The sequence below is a fragment of the Ruditapes philippinarum genome, unplaced genomic scaffold (genome assembly GCF_026571515.1).
Source record: "Ruditapes philippinarum isolate M1 unplaced genomic scaffold, ASM2657151v2 ctg3382_1_1_1_1, whole genome shotgun sequence".
Classification (NCBI taxonomy): domain Eukaryota; kingdom Metazoa; phylum Mollusca; class Bivalvia; order Venerida; family Veneridae; genus Ruditapes; species Ruditapes philippinarum.
Window position 1 is genome coordinate 70144 of NW_026860138.1, and position 20140 is coordinate 90283.

At 32.2% G+C, this 20140-nt stretch overlaps 1 protein-coding gene across 1 annotated transcript; it reads left to right on the forward strand.

The window, feature by feature from the left end:
• Positions 1–217: 217 nt before the first annotated feature.
• Positions 218–7134, forward strand: LOC132759004 (receptor-type guanylate cyclase daf-11-like). Its single transcript, XM_060750728.1, has 8 exons — positions 218–234; positions 753–829; positions 1542–1696; positions 3097–4297; positions 4557–4697; positions 5094–5192; positions 5442–5533; positions 6557–7134. Exons 1-8 carry the CDS (start codon positions 218–220, stop codon positions 6839–6841), a joined length of 2067 nt encoding a protein of 688 aa, XP_060606711.1. The 3' UTR covers positions 6842–7134.
• Positions 7135–20140: the final 13006 nt, after the last annotated feature.

Genomic DNA, 20140 nt, shown 5'->3' on the forward strand with positions numbered 1-20140 from the left:
ATGGTCAATAATGGTCCATTTAGCATAAAATTGTAGACAATTTTCAACTAATATGATACCAGCAGGTGTACGCCGAGAACGTGTAAATTTTGTTCGTAAATACTACTTCATAGGCGGCCATTTTGTGGCTGAATACTTTATGGTTTCAAACATTCACTGAAATTGTTTGAGTATTATTTCGTATATAATACATATTTTGGTGATTTTTTAAATAAAAATGAGCTCGAAAGGAATGTAAGTTTTTTTTATATTTTTAATTTAATTCAAAATAACACCTGCTGTAAAAAAGGCCGTGCATGCTTAAAATACTCTTGTTTAAAGCTAGGTCAAATCAATAACTAAAAATAGTTTAAATAAAAAGACTTTACCTTTATTTCCACTAAAATTACTTATCTATTTTTTTTAATTACTTTAATTCTCTTTCATCTTACAAAGTTTAAGAACTTAAAAGTTTGACAAAGTTGTATATAATTTCCATAAATTATTTAATTAATTTACAAGTCATTTAAACATTTAATTCAAACAATTCAAAAAGCCCCATGGAATGTTTTATGCCTCGTAATTATAAGAAACAACAGAAATGGTTAAAAATTTCGAAATCTGTAAACAAATCAAAATTGTCATTCTCAATATCAAAGCATTGCATGAAGGAATGACATGTTTTCTCTAAAATTACTTTCTTTTTTACAAAAAATTATGTGAACTCACTTGAGAGCGTGAAATTTAAGAGAGAGATTTGTTAATCTTTTAAGAAGAACATCTAAACGGAATAGCTCATTGTCACATCTGAGCTTGATTGGAAAGGACAATGCAGCAGCCATCGGATGTGGTAATTATCATTAAATTTGTTTTATTACTCTCCTTTTTAAAGAGCGTTTTATTCGATTATAACTTCATATTGATATTTTTTACGAATAAACATTGTACTCATTGTTCTTTTCAGTGCCTATTGTCATAACTGAGTTGTCCAACATTTATTAAAAGAAAACTGTTTCAACATTTACTATGTTATTAACATCTTACATCTAATATTAATGTTATCAAAATTATACTTAAATAAACAATGTAATTGCCTGTGTTTAAGTGCAGTTATTGCAAAAAGTGAGAATCAGGCATGATTCAATTATAAGCCTTGATTGTGATGATCACATACACGCACTGATGTTGCGACTAAAAATGGTATGCACGTCCATACATATAATTATTTAGAAGTGATGTCGTTGCATTACACAGGCTTAGCTTAAAAAGTGCAAAACAATTGTGCTTTAGTTGAACTTTTATTATACAATGATACAGAATCATTCGAAATTCTTAAGCATTAGTCGCGAATATGTTAAAAAACTGGCAATTGAAAATTAAAAATAATTAATTAATTAATTAAGCAAGTGAGAAAAAATGTGTGTAATACAACATAAAACGACCGTTTATATCCAGATCTATTTGAGTCAGAGTTTTATAGAAATTAATCGTCAGCATAACGGGTTATTCGTGTGATTTATGCTTATATTTCTATTTTATAGCTATGTGATTGTTTATTCCAGGAAGATTGTTCCGGGCCGATTATTTGAGCACTCGAGGAAAATGGATCCATTTAGGGAAACTCCTGACAGTCATGTTTATCCCTATATTGGGAGGTTGGACCTTCACATTGTACTCACTTGCAGATAACATTGTGGAAAAGGGTACAACTGTTGAGGTAAATTAGTTTAAACCATATTTACAATAGTAATAAGATTGAGAGGAATTTTCTTTGGGTGGCACTGGTTTTTCATCCGTACGAAATCCGCAACGGTTACTGTATCATTATTGATATCATTAGTTTGGGCACCGATATTGTCAAGGTGTTGACGAACAACAACATTAGTTGAATCTTTGGTAAAATTGATTTTGTTTGATTTAAGATATATTAGAAATATAACGTTAGATATAATATGTTTGATAAAATATCTTTTTTTAATAAAAAATTCAATCCTACTAATATTCAAGTGTTCATTCACCTGACACACTACATTTAATTACTCACAATAGACGCAGCGAAACAGCGTATTAAATATCCAATTGAAACATCGATAAATAGTATATTGAAGCACTTTAAATTTAAAGCGAATATTTTACTGATTTAGTCCCGAATTTTTTAGTACAATACTGAATTCTATTCGATGGGTACGTAGCTGTCAAATCTTTATTGGGCGCGCTAACCAAGTCAGATATTGGTTTTCAGCTGTGTACGAGTCCGATAGATGCAGTTTTGTTCTCAACTTTGTTTAATGAACGCTCTATCTCACAATAACGTTTCTTGACATTTTAACAGAATTTTGCTCCTTCAATTGCAACTATGATTTAAGAAAAATTAATAATATTACGTTTCATATAATATATTTGATAATATATCATTATTTCTAATAAAAATATTCAATCCTAGTAGTCTCTGTAGTGTTCCTTTACCTGACACATTACATTTAATTACATTGTACTCACAATAGGCGCAGCGAAACAGCAAATTAAATAACCAATTTAAACATCGATACATAGTTGATTCAAGCAATTTAAATTTAAATCGAATATTTTACTGATTTAGTCCCGAATTGTTGAGTACAATACTGAATTCTATTGGATGGGTACGTAGAAGTCAACCCTTTATTTGGCGCGCTAACCGAGTCAGATATTGGTGTTTGTCCGATAAATTCAGTTATGTGCTCTACTATGTTTATTGAACGTTTTATATCACACAAACTTTTTTGACATTTTAAAATAATTTTGTTACTTCACACGCAATAATAATTTGATTTGGATAAAATTTTATCACCTGAAAGAAGTGCTTAAAGTGACATTATTCCTGATATGAGTAGCAAAATATCAACAATGTTGTATTTCAATTTTTACACAAAGTACAAAATCACTTTAATTGCACCTACTGCAAAAATGCAACTGAAAGAAAATTTGCTCAGTTAATGGCCAATTACTATTTTAGAACTATAACAGAAAATTCACACAAAAGAAAATTATTTGAAAAAATAAAATAGAAACAATTTCTGAGGCACATATTGTCTTTACACATTATGAAATTGTCCGCAGTCATATTTTTCTCAATTCTAGGCTCAAACATTGATGTTGAGGGCGATTAGTTTGGGAAGACTAATATACACGATCCAGAAAGAACGGGATATGAGCATCTTATACATTAGTAAAATAGGACCAAGCACCAAGGCGTTCTTGATCGACGAATACGACAAGACTGACAAAACATTTGCTGACATGTGGAGCTGGCCTTTAGAATTCACAGACCATGCAAATAAATATTTCAGATCCAAAACAATGCTTATAAACCATATAAATAGCCAAAGGAATAAACTTGATCCAAATACACCAGATGTATATGGACAGATCACATTTTACAGCGAAATTGTTGAATTCTTTATGGATTGGATGATTGAGCGAATTCGAGAAAGCGGCTTTGGGAACATATGGAAATCACTTGTTGTTTTTCAGAAAATTACACGGTGTATGTTGGACACAGGGGCAGAACGAGCTTATGGGGCCATGTTCTTTGCTCAAGGAAATTTCCCCGATCTTGATTTATACGATAACTACTTCCGGCGGATATTTCGTTTCAACTACAACTACAAAAGTGCAACATTTCTGTCCGACCTTGTTGACCCATTATTTGAAGCAAAAACAGACCAAAGAAGTTATACAATTGCAATACGTAGCCTTCGAGCAGAAATTAAAAACAGCAACTTCTCAGGAAATTATGTCAGTAAGGAAAAGGCTGAATTCTATTTCGACAATTCAACGTTTAGAGTGGATTATTTATACATATTACAAGAAGCGGTTGCTATGCGCGTTATTCGGCGTATAAATTCGACAGTCGACGCATACACAGAAAACATCATCATATATAGCGTCACAGCTTCGTTGGTGATTATAGCGTGCCCATTTATCATGGCCTTTGCAGAGCAATTGACGAGTAACATGCAGGAGTACTCGAAGGTCCTCGTAAAGGCGTCTGATGAACTCAACAATGAACGTTCTAAAACAGATTCTCTCCTTTATCAGATGTTACCTCGACCGATTGCAGAGAGGTTAAAACGGAAGAGTGCCGTAGAATCTGAATTCTTCAAATCTGCGACGGTTATGTTCACCAGCGTGGTAGATTTTGTTCAGCTGAGTATTGAATATTCTCCAATGGAGCTGATAGACCTCCTGAATATTCTTTATTCCTCTATTGATGACAAAATTGATATGTATGACGTGTACAAGGTGGAGACAATAAATGACACGTACATGGTTGTATCAGGTATGCTGCTTTTCTTGTATAACGAGATTCTCGTAACAGACTTGATAGATCGCATTTCAAAATAAAACATTTAAATTCGACTAGATCCGAAATATTCCGTTAATATATTAAACAAATGATTGTGCCATATTTATATATATTTGACAAAAATGGTCAATTGCAAATGGCAAACATGTCAAACTTGTACTTATTTCTATTGTATCTACGTGACCATCCTTATTATTTTCGATATATTGTCAACATTCTTCTTTTTATTTAGGAGTGCCTACTTCAAACGGTAACAGACACGCTTCAGAAATTGCCTACCTGGCCTTGGATATAGCGTCATCAGTGAAGTATAAGACACTTATATCCATGAACACCAAGCATCCACTGCATTTAATGATTGGTATAAGTACAGGTAGATCATGTAATTCTTAAAGAAGTTACACTCATATTTCCTAGGCATATAATGTCATTACTTTCATGTTTGTACTCTTTACCTTGGAAACAAGAATCTTCATAACGATCCAAAGTTCTTATTTGAACGGTTATTATCGTCTAAACTATTTTTACTTAGCATAAACGCATTAGGCTTGATTTATATACTTAGCGTGACTAATTATTCTTTCGAGTCAAACAGACACAATGGATCCATTAGCGTTGAATTGCAGAAGGTGGGATTGATATTTAGAGTATTATCAACTCAATTTGCCTTGATACACCACTGTACAATCTTTTACTTTGGCAGGTTCTCAATCCATATTTTTATAATGCTATGCTAGAAACAGATAACAAAACATAATCTATATTTTAGGTTCAGTGTCAGCTGGTGTAGTTGGAAATGTGATGCTAAGATACTGTTTGTTCGGAGACACCGTGAATACTGCGTCAAGAATGAAGTCTCACGGACATCGTAAGGATTATGTTTCTTTCCACAGCAATACTTGTTCACGGAAAGTTTTCGTAAAATCTTCACTTATTCAGTTGATTCTTTACATCATGTACATTGAAGAGATAGGAAGCAAAATATCTTAAATTACTTGTTAAACAGATAAATGCTCGTAAAATTTTTCGTACTGGCCTCTACTTACTATAACGTACAATCATGTAACGTTCTTGGTGTTTGATACCCTATTTTACGGAAATTATAAATTATTTTCAGCGGACAAAATCCACATCAGCGAATCAACTTTCAGGAATCTCAGCAAGACAGGATCGTTTACTTTGTTACCTAGGGGTAAAATTGTCGTCAAAGTGAGTTCGAAATCAGTTTTATTGTTTTATAGTTCATAGTTTGTCATTTTATTTAAATGATAGAGTGTGCATGTGGCAAACCGTTTTCGTATTTCTTTGTCAGTAACTGAAATATGTTACACTAGATAAAGGCCCATTATGCTACAGCAATGTTTTTACTTTCATTTATCAAAGCTTTTTATTGTTTGTATCCTCTTATAGTTTCTAAAATAATACTCATTGCCAAATTATCTGAACCATCTTCACGCCTGGTAAACGATAGAGCTACCTCTTTCGGGGTATACGATAAATCGCTCAATCGCTGCTTCCGAGCTAAATCATGTCGCTAAAATCAGGTGTCAACAAAGGTAAATGCATGGTGCTCATTTCTATATATTTTGTGAACCCTACACGAGAAATCAAAATTCGAAGAATGCTATACCATGTATATTTGATAACGGTTTCCAGAAAAAAGTCGTTTGCCACGCGTGATCTTGTTATTCTGATGTCTATTTTGCCAAAAAGTACTGTTATAGTGATTTAGATTTTGTATGGAAGTCAAAATACTACTTTGCTACTTTTATTACAAACAATTTCACACTCGGGTTTTGAGCTTGAAGTAACTTGCTCTGAAAAAAAAACCTTTCTTAAAACATTATAAAACTCATGGTTGCCCTTTCAAGGGGATAAAAAAAATCTATTCCTTTCTGAGCATTCTGAAGAATGTTAAACTGGTGGCAGAAATATGCTACATCAAAATAATTGACATCATCAGCTATATTAGATACAACAAAGTGAACAATACAATACACGAAGAGCCAATACAAACTATTTCATAGTATAGGTGGCAGAGAAATATAAAAAGAATTGTTTCGAAATGCTTTTAAAAGAGAAAAACATCTAGCATCTGTACGAATGTAAAACAAATCTTCCTCAAAGTAATAATATTTTATATCAATAGATAAACAAAAAAGTTTGTTGTAAAGGGACAGAACTGTTTTAGGGAAATAACTGTTATTAAATATATATTTTATGTACTTACAGGGCAAAGGAGAGATGAATACATACTGGCTTATTGATTCTACTCGTAGAAGACAAGAATCTACTGTCGACCACAATCTTCCCGGTGAAGTAGAGTTCTTACCTGAAACTAGTTCTACAGAATTGGGAGGCAAGGCTCAGAGTACCAGCCGCGACCCACGGTTTGATCGGAGGATGAAAAAGAACTCGACATCAACTGTAAATCAATTTGCTATGAAAAAAGTGTCTGTGTCGTCAACAAAGAAAAGTATCACTTCTGATTTAGGTGGAGAATGGAACCAGTTCTAGGCCACATAAATGTGCAAAATTATCAGAAATGATAAAGGTAAAGGACAAGTATTGTGTATATAAAAGTAATTACAAACTTTCGTACCTTACTATTTAGAAAAAAGAAAATTTGAATTATTCATATCAAAGGGATATTGCGTTCATATATTATGTTGGATATCTTGGTAACTGTCATTAAATGCCTGAATAAGATAGTAAAAGAACCATCTATGTAAATTGTTTAATTTTTCGTATTGATTTGAAATTAAATTTTGCCAAAAGAATATCATAACATGTATGATTTACAAACAATTGACAATTGAATAGATGAATGTTTAATTCACGTAGAAGCAATTTATTCTGGTTTTCTATTGTAACTAGGTGACCTAACTGTTGTTTGCCACGTGACTGTTTTTTCGCTATGTTGTGAATGTAATTTCCTGCTAAGTCATATACTTGTTTCTGATTCTGTCTTCTGGTAAAATGGACATTTTTGTAATATTTTAAGAAAGACAAACATGGATGATTAAACTTTCAATGAAACAAAATATATCTTTAATGATAATCATCATCTTATTTCAGCTAAATTACGAAGATTTGAGATTTATAAGGCTACTGCTACATATTGGAAATACTCAACCTATTTATTTGATTTCTGTTAAAAAGAAATATCCATACTTTGTGTTGTGAAATATAAAGGTATATAACACCTTTGAATGATCATGACCATCTAATGAACAAGACATTCGTTACCTGACAAGGAATTTTAAGTCCAATGACACCAGTTTTGTTATTACGAAAATATTGACGTTTCCTGATATTTCAATGAAAGTTGTAAGCATAATCGGCATACCCCAATTTTTTTAATCCGTCAGGACAATTTCATACGTTTGCTCTGAAGAAGGGGAAATATTCATTGTTTGGAAAAATTCAAGATGTCTTTGTTGTTTCTTAGAGTATACAAATTATTCAGTCATAATATACATGTATTCTACGTTATTTAACACAGGGGATTAACCGTGCATAAATGATATGTAACTTGTGTGCTCATAGTCAGTGCCTCCCTTATATACCAAGCTAGGTTACGTAAAATATTCTTATCATTTATACTGTTTTATACTTCTAAAAAATTATACATGCGTATCACGTAGTTTCATCTCTTGATCTATTTTAACTTGCATATAACAAATGCGTAGCACAACAAAATGAATTAATTCTCATAAAATATTCAACATATGGATCCCTTTAAATTAAGTTTAAAAAGTAATGATTATTGTATCATTCTTGGGTTTGATCTCATATATCCAACTTTTCTTGTTGGACAAATTTAAAGTTTAACAAAGAGAAATTTGAGTATATAAGACAACAACTTTATTGTTCTTTAATTTAAAAGTTACGTCAGCTTCGTGGAAGAACAAACATGTAAATTTATGCTGGGAATAGTTATTCTGTATCAAATTTCATTTTTGTAAAAATAAATCACTTCTAGCACACGAACCTAGAGAATTTTCTTGTGTTGTTATTTAAAACAAATACGTTTATTTAGTAAAAATCATCTGATTATTTCATAACTCCGTCCATTTAAAAATCCCCTGATTATTCTTAATATACAAGTAAAGATTATTCAAGGCTTTGTCTATTAATAAAACAAGATTTGTTACCATCGAGTGGTATATAATACATTTTTTCAAGTGAGTATTCATTCTAAAAGGTGAAAATAAATCCCGTTTTAATTGAAAAAAACTTGAATTTTCTGTTATTATATACTTGTTTCACTTTTATAAACTAATGATATAAAATATCTACATTTCAATTTTGTGTACAGGTTGAATTTAGAAGAAAGTGGTCCGGCAACACACCAGTTTACGTCAATGAAAAATTTATTAAAAAAAAGATTTTTATTTGAACCTCTTGATAACTGTAATAAAGTATTACAAGGTTAGCTTTTAAAAAAGCTAGTAGCGACTCGCTTCGTAATTTGTTTCCAGGGGTGTGTTTAAATGTTAAAACGCAGTTCTGTTAGCTGAAGAGACTTCAGCGAACATCAAAATAAAAGTGACATATAAAGTGATGGAAGCCAGTTCTCTCGGTTTAAGAAAGAGAAATTTGAGTATATATGAAGATGCATGTAAACAGATAGAATGAAGTTCCATGTCTATGCACAATTACTATATGGCCTGTTGACCTTGACCAAAAAGAGGTTAGATAGGTAGAATTCATAAAGATGTCTCTTTATACGAAGTTAAGTTGTAATATGTTATTTAGTATTGGAATGAGTGACAGACACAAGTCCTATTTAAGTAAACACAAGTTGTCAATAAATTCAGCCAGAAAAGCCGGGATGGTATTAAAAAATAAAGGGATTCCGGAAATTGACCAGTCTAAGAAGGTGTTTTTCAGATAAGCCGGGATCCTGTTAAAACATATAGGGATCCCGGGAATTGACCAGAACAAGAATATAGTTTTCAGAAAAGCTGGGATCGTATTAAAATATATAGAGATCCCAGGAATTGGCCAGTTTAAGAATATAGTTTTCAGAAAAGCTGGGATCGTATTAAAACATATAAGGATCCCGGGATTTAACCAATTCAAGAATATTATTATGTATATGAATATCTTCAAGATTTCAAAAATATGGTCTTTGATTTTTCCAATTAATTAGGCATATAATTATTGTGATTTCCGCATTTTAAGTTTGTTAATAAATAGCTCTTAAAATATCTATATCCTAAGTTAAATTAATTTAACGTTCACTACATACAATAAAAAAATAAAAACTTAACGTTTAATGGCCTTTCATTACGACAATAATCAACACAAATATAGTTTATTAGGTTTTCCTCTATATCTAATACGATCACGGATCCCGGGCGTCCCAGATCCCGGCCAGTAAATACATACACTAAATACCGGAAAGGATATTAAAATGACCGGAAAAAAGAAACAAGATTGCGTTTGAGAAAAATGTTATGCCACCGCATTAATACCTAAGCTCTAGGCCTTTTGGGTCTTTACAAGAAGGTATTTTATGTTTTTGAAGCCTTGTACCTTGTACCATCAGACAATAAGATTTTTTTTTATTTTTTACTATATATATGTATATATTGAAAATCAATGACCTTCGGGGCGGGGCAATTTTGACCCAAGGGCTATAATTTGAGCTATCTTGCTAGAGGTTCACTACACAATGTTTCATGCAAAATATCTAACCTCTAGCATTTGCCAATTGCTAGAAGAAATTTTTTTAAAGTTTTTACTATAAGTTTTTACTATATACATATAAGGAAAACCAATGACCCCCGGGGCAGGGCCGATTTTGACCCCAGGGCTATAATTTGAACAATCTGGGTAGAGGTCTACCTCACAATGCCTTATGCAAAATATCTAAGCTCTAGACCTTTTGGGTCTTTACAAGAAGGTATTTAAAGTTTTTACTATATGTACATATAGTGAAAATCAATGACCCCGGGGCGGGGCCGATTTCGACCCCAGGGCTATAATTTGAACAATCTTGGTAGAGGTCTACCTCACAATGCCTTTTGCAAAATATCTTAGCTCTAGGCCTTTTGGGTCTTTACAAGAATGTATTTTAAGTTTTACTGTATGTACATATAGTGAAAATCAATGACCCCCGGGGCGGGCTGATTTTGACCCCAGGGCTATAATTTGAACAATCTTGGTAGAGGTCTACCAGACAATGCCTTATGCAAAATATCTAAGCTCTAGGCCTTTTGGGTCTTTACAAGAAGAGTTTTTAAATTTATTCTTATAATTCCTTTTGGTTGCCATGGCAACCAGATTTCTGCATGGAATGAAATTCTTTGAACAACTTTGGAAGCCCTTCACCCAAGGATCAATCCTGCCAAGTTTGGTTGGAATTGGACTAGTGGTTTTTCACAAGAAGATTTTTTAAGTTCACTATATAATCTATATAACACACAAACAAACAAACACACACACAGGTGAATCGCTATATGCCACCGCATCGCAGATGCTGCGGTGGCATAAAAATGCACAGAACCAGATGTACACTTATGTTAATGAACCCAACGAATACTTACTACAAAGAAAACAGATGAAATCGCTAAATCAAAAGTCAGTGTAAATATGATTTATTGAAAAGAATTCATGAAAACAAAAATTTTAATCATCATTATATCTTTGCGCTCAAAGCAATATTTGCTGCTTTAAAAAAATGGCGTGAAAATTGAAGGTTTTTTTATGCTATGTAAGATTAAATTTGATTGGTTAAATAATTTTGGGTTCCAGCCCTGACAGATCAATTGTGTAGAAAGCTGGAAGCCAATCTTCGATTAAATTTTTGGATGGATTCAGAGTTTTAGGTTGTTTCTCAGTAAAATCCTAACGTAATACCGGCTCGCCGCAAATCTCTCCCACATTTATGAATATGAAGTTGTTTGTATTATTATTTCCAGACATTATCATAATTTCATGAGAGAGAAAGAGTGGGTAGTCATTAGTTCAAAATATAACAGTACTCGCCGTAGTCAGATTGTTTCAGAATTTCAAACATTTTTATACCATCCTTTTGAGCCAAAATGCTTCGAATAGATTAAAGTAAAAGTACATAAAAACATTAAACCAATAAAACTACTTTACCAAACTGATTTATTCCACCATTATATTTCGTCCATCACAAAATATCTGGTGAATTTATTAGTATATTCATATACCGATCAGTAGTTGTACTTTGGACATTCACGTTGATACGTGTCCATGATATTTGAAGGAAACAAAATTATTTGCACACCTCTTTTTCGCAAATAAAGTTGCACATCGCATAAAAGCAATCGGCCACATTCCATTGCCAATGAAAATCTCTCAAATAATCAACGCATAAATTTAGTTCTGCTTAATGCCCTGGCAACCAACCATCCACTGTCTTTTCTGTTCCGTCAATCACACGATATTCAACTGTTGTTTAACTATAACGAGCACCTATCCTCCTGAAAATGGTAGAAAAAGGGACAATATTCAGTATGCATGATGTTTTATATGAGTGTGCATTATTTTGCAGAAATTTACATGATTGTGCATTCTTTTGCAGAAATTTTTATGATTGTGCATTCTTTTGCAGAAATTAGACGTGTCTGGTTATTTGGTCTGAAATAGTCAAACTGCAATGAAAGGTCATGAGACAAAATAAATTTTATTGGTCTTAATGTCCGAATATTTATCTCAATTTGACTGTAGTTTAAAATAAAAAAGTTCTCGTAATTATTAAACAAAATGGGTAAATAAAGCTAGATACTGCTTTCTCCATCGACTGTCAAGTCTTTCTTGAGTCGCATTTCATTACGTGTAATTCGTTGATTGTGCAATGTTTTTCACGTGCTAGTGTTATGTTATTTACAGTTTTGTTTTGAATTTTCAAATTACCGCGGTCGCATTTGCATAAAGCTTGTTGTGCCTTGTCTGAGTCACGCATATTACAACCATGTAACGAAGGTATGTGGTCATGAGAATCTGTTCGTTAATACATGTTTTACAATATTATTCAAAGTATCGTTTGGCAAAATTGACCGCAGAAACTTAAAAAATCATTGATCTTTTGTCGGTAGTTATCAAATCCCGAAGTATTTCCAACGGGTTTAAATGCATGGTACAACAATTTATGTATAACAAATAAAAATGTATGTCATTATTAAAATTATAATTATTAAAAGACATGCTAGAAATGAAACAAACGTTTATAAACTCATATCCTTGTATGTATCAATCATAATTAAAATAAAAAAGAAACGTTGATGAAAATGATATAAAAAGTTTTATCCAAGATTCGAACTTGCAACTATGTGGTCACAATTCCGTCGTATTTACTTCTTGGCAATAGCAGTTCAAGGTCTGAACTGTTATTAAAATTATAAGCGTAAATCATAATAAATTACGGAAGTTAAAGAAAACACCTTTCTAAATTGAAGGCGTTTCAGGTCGATATTGCAAAGCAACACTTCGAACACGTGCAAAGAAAAAAATTCGAAACAATTTCTAAGTTTGGTAGAGTAAAACAAGTAAAGCCAAATATTTTACCAAACAATAATCAATGTAGTTCATTTTCAATTTGTGAATAAAAATCCGAATCAAATGTTGGACTAATAAGATGATGCACATTTATATTAAGGTTTCATACATTAATTGTTAAAATTGATAAAAATATTCTTTGTTTTTTTTTCAAATAAAACACATGCATTTATTGCACACGTATAAATGGACTCGATCAATTTTCAGCATCCTAAGATATATTTATGATGAAACAAATACTTTTAAACACTACACTATCTACACTATATTTATTAATTAATTAATTTATTTATTTATTTATTCATTTATTTATTTATTTATTTATTTATTTATTTATTTATTTATTTACTGATGGTATCTTCTGTTAATTGCTCCAAAAAAAGACTGATGCTTATCTAACCAATAGTTGCTTGACCCTTCAAACTTTATGTCACATTAAATTTGGTCTACATAGATCTTAATCTCACCTAATTTCAATGAAATAAAACTTGTTTTGTTATTCATGACATAAGTATGAAGCTTTTGTGTGCATCAAAGAGGAACTATATAACTATACGCCTGTTAATAATATAGTCGATGAAAAAAGAACACTTCCATTGGATGTTTTAAAAGTTAAGACTTTGGATGGAAAATGACAAAGTTCTACCACGACCTATTGCTGAAAAGAAAAGTCAATTATAAAAACATTAACATTCAATTTAAGAGACTTCGTGTTAATAACACACTAGCTTTATCTACATAGATTTTTGTTTAATAAAGACATTGGATAAACTTGTTAGAAGGCTTTAAATGTGACTTTGACTGACCGTTTAATTTTTATCAAAACTTATTTGGGGTTGACATACATTTCCAATGATATCTTTACATTAACTCGTAAAACTTTTATAGAAATCCCTTCAAGTTTCAACACCACAATTTATAACTTATAAAATAGACGTATTGCTTTCAAGTTTGACGTTTGAATTGTATTTTATGTATGGACGTGATATTTGATATAAACAGATTCTAACCTTTGAATATTGACAATCACCCGTTGGTGTTGCAAACATGTAGCACTAGCCGTCATAAATAACCTAGGACGTCTCACACTCTTGAGAATAGACACAAATAATAAAAGCATGAATGAATTGTCCAATTTACTATGCAAACATGTTGTATGATGCATTTACAAGACCATATAGACCATAAAAGAGATGATGCAATATTATTTTATATTTTATAATATGGTTTTTCTAGAGAAGTAATTTGCCAAGATGTTTCTCACAACCACTGTTGTCTTTAAGTTGACATGTTCTAAAAAATACACCAACACACGCGCTCACGCACGCATGCACGCTCGCTCCCTTGCACGTACACACGCACCAACTCACACACAAACCCACACGCACGCATACTTACCAGCTTTATGAAACAAGGTACTGCCGCTACTTTTAACAGCTTTAAGGGGCGCACTTAGTGGATCTGTCTCATCTTGTTTGCACGTTTTACCGGCTTTAATATAGCTGAAAGAGTAACATTCATTGTTTTGTTGACAAACAGTTTCACAAGATAACAGAGACTTCATTAACGATGATGACAATTTTGATGACGTTTCAATCACCTGCAATGCATAGTATTTCAAGGTCTGTGTTGTTTTGCTTAATGCACTCATGTTACTAAAATCTATTAAATGAAAGAACATAAATATTCCCATTTTGAGTTATATTTTATATTTATACATTCACAGTTTATTTCATAGATTAAAAAATATATATGTTGCAGATGAATTAAAACAACAGCAATAACTGTCAAATTCAAACTACGGTGATTTGTTTCATTTGAAATTGTCCATATTTATATGAGATTTGGTTGTTATTAATTAATTACATAATAGCAATGGTCTCACTGGAAAACAACATGGCGGCCATTAACATATAAAGTGATAATATTGGCCTATATTTAGTATGACGTCACCTGATTATCATTAGACTGGCGATCATTTTAAATGAAATTATTTATATCTCTTGTATACCCGTTTAAGTTTTTAAGCAGACATTGAAGTTGCAAAGTTTGTGACTTTTTTACCGAAATCTGGATGTTTTTGGCTACTTTTTGGAAAAGGAAAAATGAGACTATATATCGCTGATCTTAAAAAATACACGATTATTTCGGGGGTTGGGGCGGGGAAGGGGCTTACATAAAGCACCCCAGAACAAGATCGTTTACGTAGCGACATGTTTGAAAGCAACAATACGGAAGTTAAGAGTTGGAAAGTTGGTAATGGTTACTCTTAGAGGTCATGAGGACATTGATGTGTACACCATTGCTCATTACGATAATGATGAAGAAATTGTAAAGTGTAGTGATACAAATGTAAAAAGACGATATTTCATTCATGGCAACCCCTTGTAAGCCAATAATAGATATGTTAGAAGATAGACACAAACCATGAATAAATGAGTAGAAAATTCAGCCAGAATATTGCTAGAATATTATTTTTCACTTGTCAAATCGCAAGAATATGTACATGATCAGTTTGCATCTTCAATAACTTCGTGAAATCGGAAGCTAGGAAGCTGAAACCTAACACCGAGTATGTCATAAAAATGACCTTAAGAAATGGACAGATTAAACAAATTTCAAAGTAACATTCAAACTTACTTACCTGAAGTTAATTGTTGTAAATTGTTGTCGCTAGCCTTTATGTCAAATTTGGAACCATTTTTCTCGCTTGAACCAAGTGTGTTCTGTCCCTTAGTATGTTAATGTTCAACTTATCAAACATAGTATCATTTACGCTTCCATTTACCTTTTTAAGTCATTCCTTTGAATTGTTAAATGTTCAGAAGCCTTTTAAAGATAAAAGTTTGCATAATGCATTAGGACTTTTGAGGTTTATTGTTTGAGATGAATCAAGATTAGTGACAGGTATACTTTTTACAGCAGTTTTACGCCCAGCATATTCAAATATCGAAAAGTATAGCCTGCCATATCCCAAATGTGGCAACTTCAAACTTCATACTTAATATTTTAAATCTAATATATAGTATATGTAAAATGTGAAGTCTGAAGTCTGACCCAATTTATAAATGGATATTCATGCTAACATTTCAATTATGAACAAGTTGAAAGTCCCATGACTGATATCCAGGCACCTCCTCAGGTCCATTCAATAGTCTGTCATTATTTCTGCTCTTGGCTCTAAGACATTCATACTCTTGTTTCACTATGCGCTGATGGTCCTCAGTCAATAATTTTTTCTGCTTATATATCTTACACATGTTGCATCCATGTTTGCAGAATATTTGTATAATTTATGACAATTATTAGAGACCTTTCCTAAAATATATCTAAAAATAACTTCAGCGTTATTTTAGCTTGCATGTAATATATATAATAAATACCTAACAGTTTCTACAATAAAGTAATAAACAACATATACATGCCAGACCATGTAAAATTGACCATAACAATAATGTAACAATGGCAAAAAGAAATGTCTACCTTACGAAATTACAAATAATTTTGCATACATCTTATTTGTATATATTTCTGTCACCCAAAGAGTAAGCTTCAAAGGCTTTATATTGACTATTTTAACACATTTCATTCAGCGCAAAATCATGCTGTCTGTCATACAGTGCAGTAGACTTTTCTCTTAATATTTAAAAATCTGGAAACAAAGTAATCCCTCGGAAGCGTTAATCATAACAAAATTACATAAAAATTGCAGATTCGATTTGATTGATTCTGTACATTACGGATAACGAATAAGTGCAACATCGATCACGCCCCCTAGCACAGGCTTGAGCGGTACTCAAATCTCAACACTTAATAGTGATGACATCAATGATCCCGAAAGACAAGAAAAAATAACACCACTGAAGTGAAGAACGGGCAACCTTTTACAGCTGCCACCTGGCACTTCGCACCTGCTTTTGTTAAGTATAAAAATCTTGAAACAAAGTGATCGCTCCAATTATAACCTTGAAGCTATATATCTTGAAAAAATCACGGCCTTTGTGTAAAATAATCATCCCACACCATCTGAAAATTCTCCCATCGCCAATCTTAGTTACACGTTCAGCAGTTTCCACAGGTACGTTTAGTAATCCCGCAGACTACAAATCCCATTCTTTCTTAACTTACCTAGCTGTCTGGTTATGATGGTAGAAAATGAATGTACATCTTGTACTGAAATAGCATTTTCGTCCAAACGTGGACATATGACAAAAAGTGTACATCTTAGATATTTCTTCATGTGTCATTATTTAGGAAGAGTTCCTTATTTATATTCTAAATTAACTTTTGAATTCTATTGTGTAGTTTGTATGTATCTTCTTTGGCTTAGAAAAAACAACAACACTTGTTTGAGTACATTATTTCAAAACTTACATATTAGTGTATATGTGAAAAATGTTTGCACCTCTGCGGGTTCAAATCCGCAATTGTATTGCATCTAAGCATGTTAAATTTTGTTCTTCATTAAACAATTGATCTGTAACAGATATGCAAAGTTTCAGTTTTCATCTTTGTAGGTATTGTCATTGTCCTTGCTTGTCAGGTATACTATGAAGACACTGAAATGTATCATAATAGAGTATTTTCGGCCTTTAAAAGAAATTACCAGGGGCAAAGACAGGTAAATACGGAAAATGGAAGAGCAGAACACCTTTATCCAGCTTTGGAAAGTCTTGCACTATAGACATTTTTGCGATAATGCGTTTTCAATTTTGCCATTTTGGACTTTCTTTAGGGATTCTTATTTTCTCTATTTTATCTCCACATCAGCGTGTGCCGTGTGGAGACTGTAAAAATCGCCCCGTACATTCAATCAGAGATATTATTTTTCTGATCCTTAAAGATCGTTCAATATGACATTATTGTTGTGTTTCAATTATTTGGCTTTTTCGATTTGGGTGGTTCCAATATTTCTACGTGAATAATGTTGAATTACTCTTAGGATATATTGCCTGTTTTTGTCTTTTGACGTCCTATCTGTGATATGCAGACTTCATAACCTCTGATTCCCGTTCAAAATTCCATTTTGTTCTCTTCCGCCCATTGTTTTCTCGATAAGGGCAGACGCTTTCTATTATTTGGGGACCATTCGCCGCTTTTCATGAAATGGCAAGGAAGTGCTACAGTGTAGGTTCCATGACTACCGCCGTATGAACACATCTGTGTAGGCTTCTAAATTCAAAATTTTACCATTTCATGTCTAAATGTTGAATTCTGCTTAATCTTCACTATTTCGTGTAGCAATATGACATGGCTCAAAACTGTTTTGGGTTTTCGTTTTCGAAAGTATTCATTATTATCATTTTCGAAGAACTTTTGCATTAACAGATTTGCATTTAGGAACAACAAAAATGGCGGGATCCCGAGTTGTAATGAAAATTTCAAACATAACATTCTTTATACTGATTGTCCTTTTTGGAATACATGCGCGGTCGTTCGCAAGTCTTTGTAGCCCAAATCTTGTTTTGGTGTTTTCGCTTTTGCTGTATCAATGAACACATATTTCGGTCATATGTGACGATATTTTCAAAAAAAATCGTAAATTGATATTTGAATACAGTTTAAGCAACAACTTAGGGCATTGCACAAGAGCATTTTTCTGCTATTTGGTTATTGCGTAACAATCTGCCTATTATCATGTTTGTGTGAACTGCTGCTAATGAGATGCCAACGGTACTTGCTAATTGCTTAGAAGTTTATCTTGCATAGTATTGAATATATGTTATCTTTACAAAATACATGTTGATGCGGAGAGCTTTTTTCCCTTTAATGTGCAATGAATAATGTACTCCGGAGAGCTAGATTTGTCTAGAGCTAAAATGCGGGGTACCTATAGTTATGCAATGTCCACTTATAAAGCTCCTTATTTTGGAATAAAGCACTTTCGATATAACATAGGAAAATTACCATTTTAATAGCTTTATATTTTATTACTGTAACTATTATGGTGAACATATCTTGCTAGACTTTCTGAAATATTTGAAATATTTAAAAGTAAACCTGATCATTTCTAAAAGATAAAATCTATTGCTTTCTAAAGAAAATAGTAGGACACATGTTTTAATGGGTTTCTTTAATGTTCTTTTTTTAATAACGTTCTTCAGTTAAAAATGAAACATTTAGAATACTGTGCAATGTTGGATACTCAAATGATTTCTATGATTGTGCTAATATAATCGCCGTCACAAGTAACTTTTATAACGTTTAGCTAATGGACAATTGAATGCCTTTTTTCAATTATAACATGTGAACATAATTGTTTAAGTTACACATCAAGGATCCTCTCAAGACAAACTTATAGAATATCTATAATAGCAAAGTGAAATGACATGATTTTCACGTTTTTTTTATCTCATTTAAACCTTTCAGGTTACTTAAATGTTATGTAAATTTTGCAAATAACGTAATAATACCACTCGTTTCAAGAATTTCCATTTATTTTGTATAACTGACGTGTTTTTTTAATATATTGAACAACAGTGGTCCTTTTCTTATTCAAACCACGTTATATATCAAAAATGGACATATTTCAACCCAGACAAGACATTATTCAGATAGGACGAAATGGAAGTGTTAAGCATTTTTACATGAATGTTAAGCGCAGATTGAAGCCATGTTTTCCAAAAATTATTTTTTTTCAATGACAATTCTAATGACCAGACCTATTTTAGACTCATTTAAGGAAAGGCATTGGATAAAATATTTAAATTAAAGGTCGGGCCGGTGTGATTGATCCCTTTCCCAAATAGGCAATTTTTGTACTTTAGTACATTCTATAGCTCCCGCAAAGAAGTTGATTTGGAGGTTAACACGTATATTTTGGGCAATACCATTTCAGGGATATGGAAAATGATGCTTTTACATCAAATAGATTTGAGGATTGGAATTTTGTGTACCGGCAAAATGGAAGCACTTTGCTGTGAATAAAATAAATGGTTAAGAAATATTTACATGGTAAGTTGCATTTATTCTGAAACACTCCTGGTATAATCTAGGTTAAAAAATTCATTTCTAGATATCTATTATGCTATTTTCGTATTTATTAAAATCATGAAGTTTGTGTTTCAGGTTTTGATATGGATGGCGACAAGTGCTTTTATTACTCAAATACAGAATAAGTTTGGGAGTATTCAAAGGTATTTGCTTTGCATTTGTAATTTTATATTTACATCTTTTGAATATGGCAGACAATTGGAAATTGCTGTGATAAGTATCCATTTCATTGATACTAGATAGAAGGTAAGTCGAAGTAAAGGGAGTTCAGTACGGACAGTGAAA

What these genes read in the sequence shown, in the direction of transcription:
- LOC132759004 (XM_060750728.1), top strand. An exon ending in AATGATTGGTATAAGTACAG is followed by an intron (nt 4,698 to 5,093) that starts GTAGATCATGTA and finishes TCTATATTTTAG; the next exon opens with GTTCAGTGTCAGCTGGTGTA. An exon ending in AATGAAGTCTCACGGACATC is followed by an intron (nt 5,193 to 5,441) that starts GTAAGGATTATG and finishes AATTATTTTCAG; the next exon opens with CGGACAAAATCCACATCAGC.